General features: G+C 34.0%; 1 protein-coding gene across 4 annotated transcripts in view; it reads right to left on the minus strand.

Annotated features, from left to right (window-relative positions):
• LOC128557772 (uncharacterized) overlaps positions 1 to 18987 on the minus strand; it is a 55655-nt gene that overhangs the window by 7625 nt on the left and 29043 nt on the right. Inside the window, exon 1 of one of the 4 annotated variants that reach the window (XM_053546013.1) lies at positions 105 to 211. The exons of the other annotated variants lie outside the window; for them this stretch is intronic. Within the exon in view, the coding sequence (XP_053401988.1) occupies positions 105 to 162 (58 nt within the window). The 5' untranslated portion in view covers positions 163 to 211. Of the gene's footprint in view, positions 1 to 104; positions 212 to 18987 lie in introns of those variants that run through there. 4 annotated transcript variants of the gene reach the window in all.

An 18987-nucleotide genomic window follows, 5' to 3' on the forward strand; every position in this document is an offset into this window, starting at 1 on the left:
ACTTATGACTGAGTGATATGCTCATTTATAAATAAAAGTTAGCGATCATAATTATCACGATAATTTTAAAATTTAGAATTTCATATGAGAAGTATTTAACGTACCTCTTGCAATACCCAAACAAATAAGTACAAGAATTTCAAATGCCACCATTGTTGACATGCTCGTAGTCACTGTCTTAAGGAAGTAGCATGTTTTGGGGGATATCGATCTCTCTGCATGCCTAAACAAACAATCTTACTGTTTGTCATATTTTGTGACTAGACTTTTTGAAAATGTTTTCTTTATAAATCAAGAAAATTCATTAAATCTCAATGAGTGTTGTATATAATTTCTTGAAGTTTGAAGCTAAAAATATCCATTTTTATATTGGAAGATCTGTGTGTGTGAAAAACTACCTCTAGAATTGCAAAAAATCATATATATATATATTTTTTTTTTTTTGGGGGGGGGGGGGGGGGGGGTCAATATATAAATGAAGGCAAAGTATCGAAAATAACTTTAATTTGGTGTCCAATAAAATTACAAAATGTATTTTGATGACAAATACCAAAAACAGACAAGAATCCGTTATTCACGAGAAACGTATGTGATCCACCGCTTAACATGCAAACATTCTAAAAGCCACAAATTAAGGGTCATAACTCCAGAAAAATCACTGAACCATAACATTTAACTGATCAATCTTGTGAAGTTTTGTGGAATCCAAATCACTTGTTTAGCAGAAGAAGCACAGGTATCACAGATACAATTCAAGGGTCATTACTCCGCTGAAAATCATTAAACTGGAACATGCCGATGATAAGCACAACTAGACATTATAAAACACGACAAATCAAGGACCGTAACTCCGCTGAAAATCGATGAATCCGAACACTCCAATAATAGACATAACCAGGCTTGGCACTGATCACTCTTGTGACGTTTGGTAAAAATCCGTTCAATAAAGAGACATCAAAAAGAAACATCATAATATTTGACGAATCAAGGGCCATTACCCCATTAAAATCCATCGAACCGGAATATGTAAACCATATGCCCCACTGGCACTTATCAGTCTTGTGAATTTTGTTGTAAATGCACCGTTGGTGTCAGAGGAGTTACACGGACAAACTTTGTGACATACAGACAGACAGACAGACAGACGGACAGCACTAAATCAATATGTCCACATGGGAGGCACAGTCAATATTGATTAAAAAAACGTTATAGTTTGTATTCTCTAAAGAAATTTACAGAAAATTATGTTACGGAAAAGACGAATCAGACAGTAAATTACTGATACTAGTATAAATAAAAACTGGAAATGCATCACTGGAATTCCATTTGTCTTCACCCTAAAAATAACTTCTATTGATAAGATTGGTATTATTTGACATACATATCTAACCTGTAATTGCTGGTCTAAATTTGTTGAAACCATTTTTTAAACTTTGAATTTAATCGACCGATATTCAAACACGTTTACATGTGGAGATTATGACTTATACCCAAACAAAATAAAAAAGATTGGAATGAATCGGTGTAATAAATAGTAAACAAATCAGGTGATTTGTTCACGATTTGATCACGATTCAAATGGTATGCAAATGAGCTAATGAATCGGTAATAAATCGTAAACAAATCGTTTAATAAATCGGTAACAAATCAGGACTTTGAATTGTTTTGCTAAATAATGAATCGGGAACAAATCAGGTATGCTGAAGTTGAAATGAAAGGAATTTGGAAATCAGTGGCACTAATAAATCGGTAATAAATCGTGCTAATGAATCGGTAATGAATCGTACTAATAACTCAGCATTATTTTTAAGGGACGAAAGCATGGGTACAAAAAGTTTGAGGACGAATTGCAATTCTCTAGAAAGGGTAGCATTTACTATAAAAATGACAAACTAAATGTTCTAGTAAGGAAAGAACAACATGAAATATATAGATTCTACTTACAGTATAGCAATTGCAAAATTCAAAAATATGATACATATTAGAACATATGCATCAGATCTAATTTATAAAATTTCTTTAAAGTTGCCATGAAAACTTATGACAATCTTGTAATTATTTCCTAAAAACTTAACAGCTTCAAATTTAGTGTAAAGAGTTAATCTATGCACTTAAACATGTCCTTTTACAACTATATTAGACACTCAAACATTTGCACTTACTCCATAACAGTTAAAATTCCAGTATTTTAGAGGATGTGATGTCTCTGTGTATTTCAGTTATCCCGCCAAAATGCATTAAAGATGGCTGACAATATACTCACAACTTTACTTTTTAATGAATCGGTAATAAATGGTACTGCACAAAATATTTTTTCCTAATGAATGGTAAACAAATCAGTTATCTGCAATGAATGGGGGAGGGATCGCAACTTTCTCTGCAAAACCCGATTTGCTTCCGATTCATTCAATGAATCGTAAACAAATGGTGTTAATAAATCGGCAAATCCCGATTTGTTCACAATTTATTCATGATTTTGATACCATTTGTTACTTGATTTTTTTTTGTTTGAGTACACATATAGCAAACTGATCATGCATAACAGAGGTATTTTGTAATTTTCGCTAGTGTACGTCTTGTAACATATATGAGCCGTGCCATGTGAAAACCAACACAATGGCTTTGCGACTAGCATGGATCCAGACCAGCCTGCGCATCCGCGCAGTCTGGTCAGGATCCATGCTGTTCGCTACTGGTTTCTCTAATTGTAATAGGCTTTGAAAGCGAACAGCATGGATCCTGACCAGACTGTGCGGATGCGCAGGCTGATCTTGATCCATACTGGTCGTAAACTCACTATGTTGGCTTTCTCATGGTGCGGCTCATATATTTGTGAGTACAGTACAACTTGAATTAAACAAAGAGCGAATACAAAAGAATATATATTATCAAATTGTGGTATAACTTTCTTATGTATTAAATTTGAACGCCTTGATAAATATCAGACAGGCTTAAAAATAGGAAACTATTACGGAAATATTATAGAGACCATACTGAATAATTATGGGATTAATGGTATGCCATTGGATATGATGCAATATTCACGGAAGAGGTCAATATTGCCCTTTCTGCTGAATAAATAGGTTATTCTCCGCGCCCACAGGCGCGAAGTATTTGTGATGGCTTTATGTGAGTGCAGTGGGCAGTGTATGTCGTAAATAAAGATTGCTTCCTTTCGTTTTGCAAAATTTTAAATCTTTATTTTAAATATCTGCTCTGACCAATAAAATGGCATCAGATTAAACAACACAAACGAGAAAAACAAGTTTCACTAGAATAAAGAAGCAGGAAAGAAATCAAAGTTCAGAAAAGAAAGCAACTTGTGTCGGACATCACTTTGAAAATTCCTTTCGTTTTCAGTTTGATGAATGCGCCAGAAAGAAGGTTTACTTTTACGTGTGTAATAATTTTATTTTCTACGTTATTTTAAATACTGATTTATTATATTGTTGGCATTGTTTTTGCCACATTCATTATCCATGATAAGGGGTATAGACCTTTTATTCCAACGAAATTCCGGATACTGCTTTCTAATTTTTAAACCTTTTTATTGTGTTACTTTTATTGGTACTGTATATAAGTTAGTTATATAGGAGATTTACTGTATACATATATATATAATATATATCCACAGGGATTTACTCCACTAATTGCGACACCGTTTCGGCCCAGGGTCTTTATCAAGTCACATTCACAATTCTTAGATTACATATTCTACAATTATTCTGGCTAACAAATACATAAGATAAGTAACGTTATATGGAATGACGGAAGTGACGTTTACGTAACGAATACAATCGATGTACACCCGTAAAATTTGGGGTACATACTTTCTACTTAAAAACCTGCGCTACTTATAGAAAGTTATAGGTTTCCACAAGAAAACTCTTATTTAGAAATTAAAAAAATAATAATAAAGGGAGGCAATTGATCAATGATGTATCTGAATTATTTATTTGAAAAACTGTATCTATTTATGTAAGTCTTAGATAATCGTTAAATTTATAATTATTATAATAAGAAAATAAAAATTAACAGGAAAAAATAAGATAAAGGAGACTTGTGTTTTTGTATTGATAAATCGGTATAAAATCTACTACTCTTACCGGGTCGAAAGATTTGCTCTATACATACGAGAATTGAATATGTGAAACATTAAAATGCGTATTATTCTTTGATATAACAGAAATTATAAATAATGTCATAGTAGAATGTTAGTACTGTGTGTTATTAACAACTAGAATATTTAACTTCATAGTTATTAGCATAGTTTTTACTAATATCATCAGCATTTAATTAACACATTATATTTGAATCTGAGTGGGAAAATGCACATATTATCCATAGGGATATTATTTTGTTTGAACATACTACATTACTCATTCGGTAATCAACACTAACCTTATTACACAGTACGAACGTCTGGAACACAAACATCCATGAACAGTGTCTTATATTTTTAGGTTTTATACATTGATTTTTTTAAGTTAAGTATTTATGTGTTTGATGTTTGATATGCATAATTATAGTCAAACCGTTTACAAATGTCACCTAACAATAAGGCAAAAAAACTGGCCTTTGAACCAATGTGACTTGCATTTTAAAGTATCCTTGCTCTATTATCTCAATGTAGGTTCTTTAGCAATATTAGAACAATGGTCTTTCTTGAGAGGTGGCTGATTGCACAACATTGACCGTTTGTCCTTCCAAAATACCAGTTGATCAGTATATGACTGTATAAAGTGGTAAAGGTGTTTATAGTTTTTCTTTTTGGAATCGTCTTACATCTGTAGAACGACCCGTTTATTTTTTCAAATTAACATATACAATATAAAAAGCAGTATAAAAGAAAATATAAATGTATAGAATGTGTGACAAGGTATTATTCAACATTTGTTACATAACATGTATTTTAAAAAGGTTTTCAAAATAGGTAGTATTGTATTTCTTTTTTCCAAACAGTCTATTAGAACAATAATATCATTGTACTGGACATTACTAATATTTAAATATTTAGTTCGTCTATCGCTAATAAAATAGGTTTCATATATGCAATACGAAATGGTATTTAATAATAAATTTACGCCTTGATACTCTTTAAGTTCAATTTTATAACCAATGACGATACTTTCTAAGTTTAAAAAACGATCTCGAAAAACCACATTTTTGAAGACCCTAGAAATGATTGTCCAGAAATTTGTCAGATATCTGCAGTCTAGGAAAAAATGTGAATAATCCTCAATACAGTTACAGTGTTTACAAAACGGATTATCAAATATATTCCAAGTAAATAAATTCAGATTTGTAGCAACAATACGATGGATAAGTTTGTATTTAAACTGTTTTACTTTGTTGTCTAAAGTGACTTTATTTAAAACATAATAGAAGGAACTTCACATAATGTGTTTACCAAACTGCTGTTCTCAGTATTTATGGATATATGGGCGTTCATAAAGGTGTTTATAGTAGTGAACTATTTAGTCAATATTCATTGCTGCGTATTCAGAAGCTGTTCTCCTAAGGAGGAGGTGAAAAAACAACAACAGCAACAATACCCTCTAAGTAAATACACCATTGTAATCGTCAACATATAACACTTGGGTTCCTTTTAAACTGTGAGTTTCACGCCCCTAGTTGGGATAAAATTATGTCTGTTGTGTTTCATTCATTGTACATCTTAGTCCTTCCTCATCATTTAACTTGTAATTATCATATATAACCCACATTCCTGATTAAACATTTTTCAGAATAATGGTCTTGAGTGAAGAACGAGTGCATATTTCCCCATGCAAAGATAATAACATTTTTTATTACATACGCATCTACACGTATAAATATTATGTAAGTATCATAAATATGTTCAATAGCCTGACAAGGATTGACAATACTGAACGAAATAGAAAAAAATAGTGCAACAACACACACTGAATTATGTCACGCACCCGATATAAAATTCAGGCGTCAGTGTATGGAAAAACATTGACGTTTCCGGTACCAGTGTAACTTAACGGGGAATAGAAACGAATATGTAATAAGATGTGATATTCCATGGCTCAACAGTCAATAGATGTTTTTATTCCTTCTCTTAAGAAGGAATATTATAGTTTAATAAGTCACACTTGACTGAGCTACTGATACCGAAAGCTGTTGTCATTACAAGCTGGCCAATAAAACTCCGTGACCTTAGAAATAACGTCTGACGTTAGACTGTTCTTTCCTAATTGAGGCGACTCTGACTGAACGCATTCCGTGGATTACATATTACTAAATCCGAGGATGTTATTTCCTCTATTCTTGAGGAACATAACATTCATTCAGTCGACCAGATAGACATATATTAGCAGATTTAAATGTAAACAACGAAATGCATAATTAATATATGAAAACAAACCCCATTGCGACCAACTAATTATGCGCAACAAATTCACGCATCGAGTCGTAATTGATTAACCGGGTCAATGTCTTATTGCCGTATTTACTCTACTGAAAATGGTAACAGATTTAATTTGTCGTTGGATTTAACAATTTATGTTAATAATTAGCGTAAATACTTACTTGAAATTTTTTGGCAGTATAAAACAGACATTGCAACCAAAATTTTACAAGATGATCATTTTATATTTATATAGATATGCCCTAGAAGGAACTTTTGCTATGCTTTAACTTCTATTATATGGGTTCAGGTTTATGAATACTTGTAAAATATTCCAAATTTCACAGAAAACATTTTGAAACTTCCATTCTATTTTAGTTATGTTTAATGGGAAAAACCCACTTACCATTAAACATAGAATATATTTTGAAAGATGATGAGCGGTTTCGGCCGATGCAACTTAGGTTATTTTTAGAACATAAAATAAATTTCAGACCAATAATATCTATCGCATATCTCAAAAAAACGAGGGCTCAACGCGAAACTAGTCTGTCTGCTTCTATTTCTATACACTTAGACTAGGTTCGCGTTGAACCCTCGAAAAGCATATTGTATAAATACTAAGGTGTCATACTTAAATCAGTTTAACAACCTATACATATTTATAATCCATCGATTTATCGAATGGATATTATATAAAGTCATAGCAACCATGAAATAATATGAAACCTTAGTTGCAAGTGTTTTCTTTTTCTCAATTCTCAATGAATAATATTATATCTTTGGAGTTTGAAGATATCGAGTGATGATAAATAGATTACTTCAGCTTCTAAATTATTCCGCAGAGAAGAAACTGACGGATCAAATGAGATAAAGCAAACGTTTGAGTGTGACACCCTACATGTTTATGTAATAATTCAACTTTTCTACGTGTTCCAGTAAAGATTCCGCCTATGGAGACGGATATAATAAAAATGTTACTTTCGATCTTAGTGACACAAGTCAAAGGAAAATAACCGGTTTCCCATAGACTTACATTGCAATGTTTTGGGTTATAGACCTTTCCTTACATTTAAACTTTTGATGCCACCTACCCCGGGTGATAGAACTATTCAAGACCTAAAAGAAAATAGCCAGCAATATACATGTTGACCATCATTTTTCTGCACTTTTTTCACCCGGAAGTCAGTAACCCCCAGTCCGGCACTTATTTTTTGTTTACATTTCATGAAAATACTAAAATCACTAAAACAAGCAAAGTTTTCAAACAAAATATACATTCAAATATTTTTTTCTCAATTAATCATGGCTTAGAACTTCAATTTAAAATTAAACAGTTTTCAAACATATTCAGCAGATATTTCACCAATGAGAGACCACTTTATTTGTCTCAGAATACCACATACTTTTTCAACCAGTCAAAGGCCCAGTTTCTTAATTCCCTTTGACCTAAAGTCAATGTTTATTTTGAAGTTTACCCCTTTATCTAATCATATTTGTTAATAGCAATCAATTCCGCATATAACTACCAATTTTCATTGAAAAATATCGAGCGGTTTCAGAGAAAATCACATTTTTACAACACCACCCCCTTCTTATAATACAGTATATAGACAAGTTGTAGTTCTCTCCCTTTAATTATTTTTTTGTTTTAAATTTTCATTGCAAAGTGAACTTTAATGTGACCGGGAAAGGCCATATTTACTTTCAACTGTAATTTAAAGTGTCCCCTACATTTTAATTGATGATTGAACCATAATCCTGCTATATTACACAATACTATGTAATATTCAATAATATAACCAATTTTCAGTAAAAATATACCTTTAAACAATGAAATTTTGAATGTAAATTATATCATATAGATAACAAACATGTATCTAGTTAAAGGGAAGACTTCTACACTAGCTATCTATATAAATATCATGAAAAGACAAGATATGTCTGTCTTATGTTACAGAATTAATGGTCAGTATACAGATTAGGACTTAGGTGGGTGAGTCTACTTCAGTTATAAATTCACCACAGAGGACTCCCAGATGTGGGTCAAACCAAAAAATTGTTTGCTGATGGCACTGATAACACTATCCAGCATCATTCTGAGCTTATATGCAGAAGAAATTAAACATAATTGCTGTGCTAAAATATTTGGGACTTACAAGTTTAAAATGAAAGGAGACAGATCTAGGTGTAAAGGCCGCTTCAAACGTGGCCATAAGTACTCGAAAGGATCACAGAAGTGTTTACCACTTGGTGCAGCGGTGCAGTATGTCAGACCGACAAAGCTTGAAGCAGAGCTCCTCGAATCGGACCCGGTTATTGATGCAGCAATGTCCTCACCGTTCACCCAATATGACGCCTGTAGTAAGCAAGTCTACAAGATAGATTAAGCTCCGCCTATGATATCATATTTCATTATTGTTTCTGTATGTAAGAAATATACATATTTCTATAGAGAGAGTGTGAGTTTATACTTTGGATGCAACACATATTAAATATACAAACCATCCTTCGGGTCTTGTTCTGTTCTGTTTGTCAATAAGCCATCTCAATAGATCAATACATATATATTACAATGACGATATATATTACAACGCCCACCCCGTGGTCAAGGTACTGCGCCCCAACAGAACATCTTATGTAAGTCAGAATGAGACGAAGGATCCCGAATTAAAGTAAGTTCAAAGATATTACTATAAGCATTACAGACAGGGCATTTCAACAAATTTACAGTTTACAGTTTAGTCTCCAATGGTTAATTTTAAACAGATTTATGTCTGTATGTTTTGCCAAAAGTCATATTTCTTAAATAAGGTAGATTGTTTTTCTCACTTTTTACACCCAAAACATGCTGCACCTATCAAAACCATGTTTATTTACCATTTTGTGCACATTTTTTAAATTCCCAATGGTGGTCATTTCTTTTGGTTTTAAATGACAGTGCTGCATTTCAGTACAGTCAAAGGGAGACAAATGCAACAATACATAAACAATATAATTTCAGATATGGAGTCTTCAGGCACAGTATACTATTCAATCATTGTTTCACATCATTTCAGCAGCACAGCGGAGTGTTTATCATGTATTTTCAGTACAACCACTGACTGAAACAAGCTATTTCATGTCGGAAAACTTTGGGAAATGATCAATTGTGTGACCCGGCAGCGTCGCGGGAGTAACCCCTGTTGTCGTGGTGACTTGGCCTTTGATCCGCATAGAGAGAAGCAATGGGGCATCGTTTGGAGAGAGGCTGTGCTCTGTGACAGTTGCCCGTATAAATCAGAAATGTTTAACCTATATAAGGAGGTTAACACTGGGTATGCCACAGGTCGTAAAGCTGCTGCAGCCAATGTAAGTATCAATGTTGCCCTTACACAAACCCCTATAGCAGCATCAAGCCTAACAAAAATTCTAGCTGGTGGGAACATCAAGCCACCATCAAAAAGAGGAATTACCCATATGAACAGAAAGGTGAGAAATACAATAATGAGTGAAAATAGACGCGACATGTCGGAACGTATACAACAGTTTAAGAAGATAAACAAGCGGAAAAGGGCGCCCGGAGACCTATATTGCGGCAGAAGTGGATGCTGTTTACAACAACTCCATCTATTCAGGCGTTAGACGAACTCTTTTCATTAGTGAGAAATTGCAATAAAATGAAAATACAAAGTGATTTTGTGCTTTGTAGGAAGTTTTTATCTATGAATAAACTCTGTTTATCAAAACCGGTTTGTAGAAATCTCTCAAATATTGAAATTTGATGCAAAATGGAAGGAATGTATTTGTATCTTATATGTCATTTTTAATATCTAATATCTATTGTCACCTGTTCTAACAAAATGGAATTTCAATGTTTCTTCGAAGGCATGTCCTTGTAAATGGTTAATGAAGTATTTCTTTCAACAGTATTGTATCACTCAGTTTTGCATAAAAATTTGTTTCGGCTTTTAGCAGAGTTTGTGACCCGCCTCAATAGCTTGATGGTAGAGTGTCCTTTTCTAGTGCAGGAGGTCGGGAGTTCGATTCCCAGGAGCGTCATAACAAAGACATGAAAAATAGTACTGGTTGCTTCCTTGATTGGCACTCAATATTTAAAAGTTGTACGAAGAGTTGAAATAAACCTAGGAAAGTATCTGCTACTGGATAACAAACCATGTTTGTCACAAAAGAGCTTTGTAGCTCGTGCTGTCTGTTAATCATATGCGACGTTAAATAAAGCTTACATTTACCTTTTACCTTTACCTTCAACCCAGTTATTTTGAGATCTACTGCATGCTCTGACATTTGAACGCTAGACATTCTTGTTTGATTGTGTATGACGAAGCAGATAAAGACTTTGTTATAGGCAAGTCTTAAATCACACATTGTCTGAGCTGCTTCTATATTTTTCTTCTTGACTGTTTCGCCAGGCTCTAAATGGCGTTTCTCTTGTTGCTCTGTTACCCTGCCTTCCATAAAAGCACTGAGTATATGCCTACATGATCGTTAAGTTGTCGGTTTAAATTAGGTTCAGCCGGATCGTGGGGTGTTGCACATTTCATTATCTTTCATAAACAGACTCAGATCACACCGGATCTGCTATTATATTGCCAGGTTGCTTTCTATGCTTCCAAAGGATCTTTTCACAGATATTATTAACAAGTGGGTCTACCACAATATTTTTTCTATTTGCATCATCATCCGTATACTCGCCACTTGCATGTCCAACTTGCATGGCCATCAATATACTTGCCACTGGCATGTTCATCAAAATAGTCGACACTTGATTTACCATCAATATACTCGCCACTAGTATGTCCGTCACAGTATTTGCTACTTATGAACATTCATATACCCACCACTGACATGTCGATCACAATAGTCGCCACTTGCATGGCCATCTATACATTCGCCACTAACATGTCCATTACAATATCTGTTACTTGCATGACCATCCATATACTCGCCACTGGCATGTCCATTACAAAAGTCGGCACTTTCATGACCATCCCCATACTCGCTACTGGCATGACCATAACAAAAGTCTTCACTTGCCAGACCACCCCTATACTCGCCACTTGCATGTCCATCACAATAGTTGCTACTTGCATGACCACCCCTATACTCGCCACTTGCATGTCCATCACAATAGTTGCTACTTGCATAACCATCCATTTACTCGCCATTGGCTTGTCCATCACAAAAGTTGCCAATTGCATGTCCGCCCATATCTGTACAATTGAAAGACTTCCCCAAAAATTCTTTTATATAAAATGGTATCAAGTTCTTATTTTTTGTTTTGTTTATGTTTCATGAAGCGCTAGTGAAGCACGGATATTGATGAAAGTTTGGACGCTTAATCATCAAAGGCTGACTGTTTTTCATTTAGGATAAAATAGTTGAACATGATTTCTCGTACAATTATGAAATGTCGAATTTATTTTTCATGTAGGGCCTTTCACATATATCGTGTTGTGTTTGGAGTCTAAACTAGTCAGATTGATATACTTACGGTGATTCACTGGAGTTATTCGATCTTTTCATGTCATAGTAGGTCAGGGACGTGTCAATTTATCTTTCCAGGAATATGAAGTTTCTTTGAAATGTTTAAATAGATATTGCATGTGCGACAATGTAATTATGAGATTTATAGATTGCATTCACCCTCCTGAAGTCAAAGAAAAACATGAAATATAAAAATACATTCTTGAGACGACCTCGTAGATGTTGGAGACACCGGTCTGGTAGAAACGAAGCATTTCCTCAAAATGCCAAAACCAAAAAAGAAAAAAAAAAAAAAAAAAAAAAAGAAAAAAAGAAAAAAAAATTGATGGTATGTCCGTAACCTTTTTCTTCGCAGCAGTAAGATTATGCATTTTTGGGTACAAGAAACACCTTAAAAGAAAATTAATGTTAAATGAAGTAATTATCCAAACTGAGACAGGACCTCACTCCGTAATAAATCTAGCTTTATAAAACCACTGACCTTGTTATAAATAAAATGTAACTAGAACTGGCAGGCAACTATCACCTGCATGGGCTGTCTTCTTCAAATGAGTTTATACTTGCCTGTATAGATGAAAAATTGTTCGAATTATTACAAATATTACAAAATATTATCGAAAAAACAACGCTTTACTTCCTAGTTAACTAGGTCGCTATCTACGTGGCAACAATATCCAGTCATATCCTTTCCGCAGCCTTAACGTACTAAAACGTATTAGCGTCTGATGGCCCTTTCACACTTCCGTAGAAACAACATTTATTACACGAAACTTATTTTGAAAATATTTCTGAAATGTCTAGGTCTGCAGCTCTCAAATACGGTTATATCTTACATCTGAGGCATATACTGACACTTTCAGACAACATCAAAAATGACATTTTGAGCGATTTGATGATGTTCCAAAATTATCAATGTACCTTTGGTCCGTTACGGACCCCTGTGGGATTTGTGTTTATCCAGAGCTCAAATTTTTTTTCATAGATTAAAAGTTGACATGCTGTACTAAAGCCCAGGTAATTTCAATTCGTAATAAAGTGCTGAAAATTGGCTCCCCAATAGCCAAAAAAAAGAAAGAAAAAAAAGAAGTCCACGCGCATACATTTAGACGGGGTGACCCCTGCGCGTGACCCCTGACTATCTACGAATCAAAATGCGGCTTTCGTTTTCAAGTTTAGCATTTCTACTTTCATTTTATTTACTTCCGGAAGTAGCTGAAGGTCGAGTGACGTCATTTTCTGTGTTGTCAAAAACATACACATGCCTGGCGAGATTGCATAAATATGTGCTGGCCGTCCTAAGGTTATAGATTGTAACCTACTTCCGGGTTAAAAGATTAAATTTACAAGTTTTGTAATTACTATGTGCATTATCTACAACAAAGAACAAGGTATTTGACTTAAAGTGGCAAAAGATTTGTGCGACAACGTATTTTTGTATCCTAGTTCGGCAGATGTATTATTAAAGACCCCCATGACCTAGTGACCTCCTTTTCCCTCCCACACGAACTTCGTGCTAATCATTCTGATAATACTGGTATAATACAGCTATTCTACAAGATGGCAGGTGGACAATTTAGGCCCTCCCTGAATTAAGGTGTTTTCACAACTTCATCTGCAAACTTATTCCGTCATTCTCTTTTCAGTAAAGATCGTAAGCAAAGAATAATAAATATCTTACACTGTAGAAACAAAGTGTGGTCTTAACTCACCTTAATACATCAAGTACTCTGCATACTACTGCATTAATTTGATAATATATTTAGACATTAAACGTATTGTCTTGGCCTTATATATGTAACTGTCAGTTTGTAACTAGATACTTGTTATTTCTCATTTTCTTCATGCAAAGCATGCATAAATATCCTCATGAAAATACAAAGAATTCAGTCTCTTCCGTGTAAGTAAAACGGGTGTTTAAAATTTGCATTACATGTTTATAAGTTCTAAAATTTCACTTCCTTATGAACGTTTCACTATTTCACCACATCTGTATAAAGCAATTAACGAATTACATGGATTATAATTAAATATAAATCTTTAGGATTTTTATTGTGCCAAAAAACGATTTATGTCTCAAACAATAGGTTAACAGTTTACAAACATGAATTTCAGTGTCTCAGACGTACACATTATTTTGTTATGTTTATTTCTTCAAGCTGGATTTTGTTTAAGCGGTATATGTTCAAGAGGAAAATGTGAATGTTCGGATAAAACAATGGTGTGTAAGCAGGAAGAGATGCCAAAACATCTGCCTCTTGAAATAAGAGAACTATTTATTGAACACTTCAATTTTGATACTTTAAATGGCAACCAACGCTTAAATGGCTCTATGATACAGAAGCTTGACATTACTGCAGACCGAGGGACATCTATAACTTCAAACAGATTTGAACAATTTTCAAATTTAACGTACTTAGGATTACATGGAAAAGAGCTACAGTCAATAAACCAAGATATTTTTCATGGTCTCACGGATCTTTTGATATTGAATTTGTCGTCCAACCCTTTTCTTTTCTTTGACAACATTAGTAGTGCTTTAAATGCAGAAAATGTATCGGTATTGCCGAGTCTGACGTCATTAAGCGTATCAAATGAGCAGATGTCTGTGGCGGTATCAGTCCACCTTGACGAGTTTTTCTTCAGATCTATTGCAATTGGCAGACATCTTAAATACTTGGACGTATCTGATCTAAATATAGCGAGTGTAAATTTCAGCCATTTTAAGCCGTTGTGTAATTCATTAAACTCGTTGGATATCAGAAATTCGATTGTTGGGGGAACCCGTAACATCCACACTATGGATGCTTGTGCAAGCCTAAGAATGGTTGATATGAGCGGACTTGTCGTACCAGCTTTGAGGCTCAATTTTTCTTTTGAAAACTTTGAAACTAGTTGCAGTTATCTGAAATTTCTGTTTACCGTAGAAACATTAATCGTAAACAGTGTAAATATAGGATTTGGAGTAAGGCAAGGTCCATATTTTCTAAACATGTCCATGTGTCCACTGCATATTCGAAAAGTGTCTATTGCAGATAATAAGATACAGTGGGTAAATATGACTGTGAAGTTACATAAAGAAACAGAAAGTTCATTATCTGAATTAAATGTTTCAAATAATGGTTTGGAATACCTGTCTTCTTTAACTCTGAAGCCATCAGTAAACGTTCGCATTCTTGATCTCTCCAAGAACAAACTAAGTGTAATGCAAGAAAAATATACAGAGGACTTTGAAAAATTATTGTGGGCTCAAACAAAATTACACTACCTTAACCTCTCTCGTAACAGTTTAAGTAAAATACCTATGCAAACATTCTCACAAAACAAACATTTGAAAGTTTTAGATATTTCATATAATAATATAGAAAGTTTAGATTTCGTAGTAAAGCAATTAGTAAACATTGAAAATCTGATTGTCAGTCACAATAGGATTTACACGATTGAATACGATTTCCGAATGGATTTGCAAATGTTTTTGTCAAGAACTTTTAATTACACTGTCGACGGCCATGACATATTCTATGTGTATCTGGAGGGAAATCCGTTTGAATGTACATGCGACAAAGAGAATATGAGATTTCTGGAATGGCTTCATTCTACCGACGTTATAGATGAAAATGAAACATTAACATGTATGCTAGATGAAAACCTCGTAGACGTTAGAGGAACCGGTCTAGCAGAAACTAAACATTTCTGCAGAATGCAAACAATCCAGAAGGTTGCTTTGATATCTACGCCCCTTGTTTCCGCAGCAATTATGATATGTATCATATTTGTTTTTCTCATTAAAAGACGTCGAAAAAGAAAATTTATTATTCGTGAAGTTATTGCACAAATTGAGATGGGAATATTTCCCTTACAACATCTAGCATTTTTGTCGCACTGCAGCGAAGACACAGACCTTGTAATGAGAAAAATATATCCAGAACTGTTTGAACACTTATCAGAAATAACTCATTCAGAGGAGGAATTGGTGTGTATAGGCGATAGACATTTTCGATCTGGATTTGCTCTTCGTGAGGAGGTAATGCGCTGCGTGGAAAACTCGTCGGTATTTGTGGCAATTATTTCGAGAAATTTCTGTCGAAAAGCATGGTGTAAAATGGAGATTGGAGAAGCGTATGATCAGAATAAGCCAATTATAATGATTATGACTGAATATGTTGAAAAAGAATTGATGGACTATTTTCTACAGAAAACGTTTGATCGCTACACTCATGCGACGTGGATACCAGATGACAATGGCGGTCATATTGAACCAGAATGGAAAATATTCTGCAACTCAATCATACAGCTAGCAGGAAAATGAACTGAAAACTTGTCAAAATTCTTGCCGGAATTGTCTAATAAATTCCACATATCGAAGTTTAACTGCATCATTGAAAATATATTTTTATATGGAAGGATTATGTAACCTTGATATCTGATCGGACATATTTGTTCAAAAGATCATTTACTTACCCCTTATCTGAGTGAAAATTTCCTGTTTATAAATATACCTATTCATAGTGATGTGTATATATTTTTGAATGTTTTAGATGAGCTTCTATCTACAAAATGTAATTTAATAATCTATCACATTGAATACCATACGGGTTTTTACTATGGTATAGCGCACGACATTCTGTATGTTATTTAAGAAATAATAGATATGTCCCTATATTTTATCAGTGAATAAAATATGGGCATGAGTTCGGATGCGTAATATTTATATCACGAGTGCGTGGTACGAGTGATTTAATATTCGCATCCGAACGACTGTCCATATTTCATTAACTGATAAAATTATTGGAACATATTTATTTAATTATTTTGATTCTAACCACGCAAATTCTTCGCATTTTACAGCACTACATTTTAGCTCGATACGTCATTCGGCTGGTCATATGCTATTATAAAACCTCCCCAGTATTTCTTAATTAAAGCAGTAAGTAGTTACTGCTGTGAAAATGTTATTTTCAATAACATCTAAGGTTGGATATAAAAGAAATCAGAAGTAAATACATTATTCTAAGATTTCCTATGCTGTTTCTAAATATAGTGCACCTCACCTATGATGACAACTGCTGCAACATACACACCACACCAGAACATTGCAGCATATAAACACGTGAGTCTGGAATTATTAGCTTACCTGAGCAATGTGAGTTATTGTGATCGCTCGATGTCCGGCGTCTGTCGTCTGTCTGTCTGTCTGTCTGTCGTCTGTCAACATTTAGCTTGTGTATGCGATAGAGGCTGTATTTTTCAATTGATCTTCATGACATTTTATCAGAATAATTGCCTTGATGAATTATTCCAGGTCGAGATCGAATATGGGTCATCTGGGGTCAAAAAGTAGGTCACTAGGGCAAATAAAAATAAATTGTGTATGCGATTGAGGCTGTATTTTTCAACTGATCTTCAAGAAATTTAGTCAGAATGATTGCCTTGATCAAATCTAGGTCAAGTTTGAATATCGGTCATCTTTGGTGAAAAAGAAGGTCACTATTAACATTGTGTATGCTATTGAGGTTGTATTTTTCAATAGATCTTCATGAAATTTGCTCAGAATGATTGCATTGATAAAATCTAGATTGAGTTTGAATATGGATAATCTGGAATCAAAAAATAGGTCACTAGGTCAAATCAAAGAAAAACCTTGTGTATGCGATAGCGGCTGTATTTTTCAATTGATCTTCATGGAATTCAGTCAGAATACATGTAATTGCCTTGATAAAATCTAGGTCGAGTTTGAATATGGATTATCTGGAATTAAAAAGGAGGTCACTAGGTCAAATCAAAGAAAAACCGTGTGTATGCGATAGAGGCTGTATTTTTCAATTGATCTTCATGAAATTTAATCAAAATGATTGCCTTGTTGAAGTCTAGGCCGAGCTCGAATGTGGGTTATCTGAGGTCATAAACTAGGTCACTAGGTCAAGTCAAATAAAAACATTGTGTATGCGGTAGAGGCTGTATTTTTCTCTTGATCTTCGTGAAATTTTGTCAGAATGATTTCCTTGATGAAATCTAGGTCGAGTTTGAATATGGGTCATTCGGGTTTAAAAAGTAGGTGACTAGGTCAAATAAAAGAAAAACCTTGTGTAGAGGCTGTATTTTTCAATTGATCTTCATGAAATTTGGTATGAATGATTGCCTTTATGAAATCTAGACTAAGTTTGAATATGGGTCCTCTGGGGTCAAAAACTAGGTCACTAGGTCATAACAAAGAAAATACTTGTTTAATTTCAAGAGACCACATTTTTGGTCCAATGTTAATGAAAATTGGCCAAAATATTTGTTTCCATGAAATCATTGGGTCAAACATGTTTGCACTGTTATGGTGTGTTTCTCAGGTGAGCGACATAGGGCCATCTTGACCCTCTTGTTATTTATTTAATGTCAAAATAGAATCCATTTGACATTTGTGGTGCCTACAACGCAGAAATTGTACACGACCAGATATAGATTCACTGGTGTTGAGGTACTGTCTAGACTGGCTGAAACATTTTCTTACGGTAAAAATATAAACAAATAAATGCATCAGTAAGAAATTGTTTGTTTCAGAAAATTTGATATACTTTTCATTACTACTAGCACTGAAAAGGTCAATTATTTAGTCGGCATATAACGGAAGCATAGTAGAATCTCACAGTCGTGTTGCAATCGTAGCTCGGAATGGAACAACTATATTTTATCATAGATTCATGTATAGATTATTTCGCTATATGTTTATATAGCAATTGCTGCGGGTTGTGTTAGAATTCCTCTTAAACTAAATGTTCGATTCAAATTAAGAAAGAAACATACCCTAGAAAAAACAAACTATGAGACGATTCTCAAGAGTTTTATACGAAATTTACGGTAAGGTTTATTTGGTTTTATAAGTTGACATCTCCTGAATATCGCTTTAGTAGGAACAGAATTTTGACAAAATGTGAAAGCAAATTTGACATTGTTTTATATTTACAAGATACTGTTGGTTACAGAACACCGTCTTACATTATAGCTTAGAACAAAAATTGTCTGTAAACAACTGTACCTGTAGAAGACCTGTATTTTTGTTCAAAATTGTAGTCATGAATAATTCAAATTTACACTGGTAAGATAAAGTTTGGTGAATTTGTGACTGAGGGCATTTTATTACG

The sequence above is a fragment of the Mercenaria mercenaria genome, chromosome 6, assembly GCF_021730395.1.
Source record: "Mercenaria mercenaria strain notata chromosome 6, MADL_Memer_1, whole genome shotgun sequence".
Lineage (NCBI taxonomy): Eukaryota > Metazoa > Mollusca > Bivalvia > Venerida > Veneridae > Mercenaria > Mercenaria mercenaria.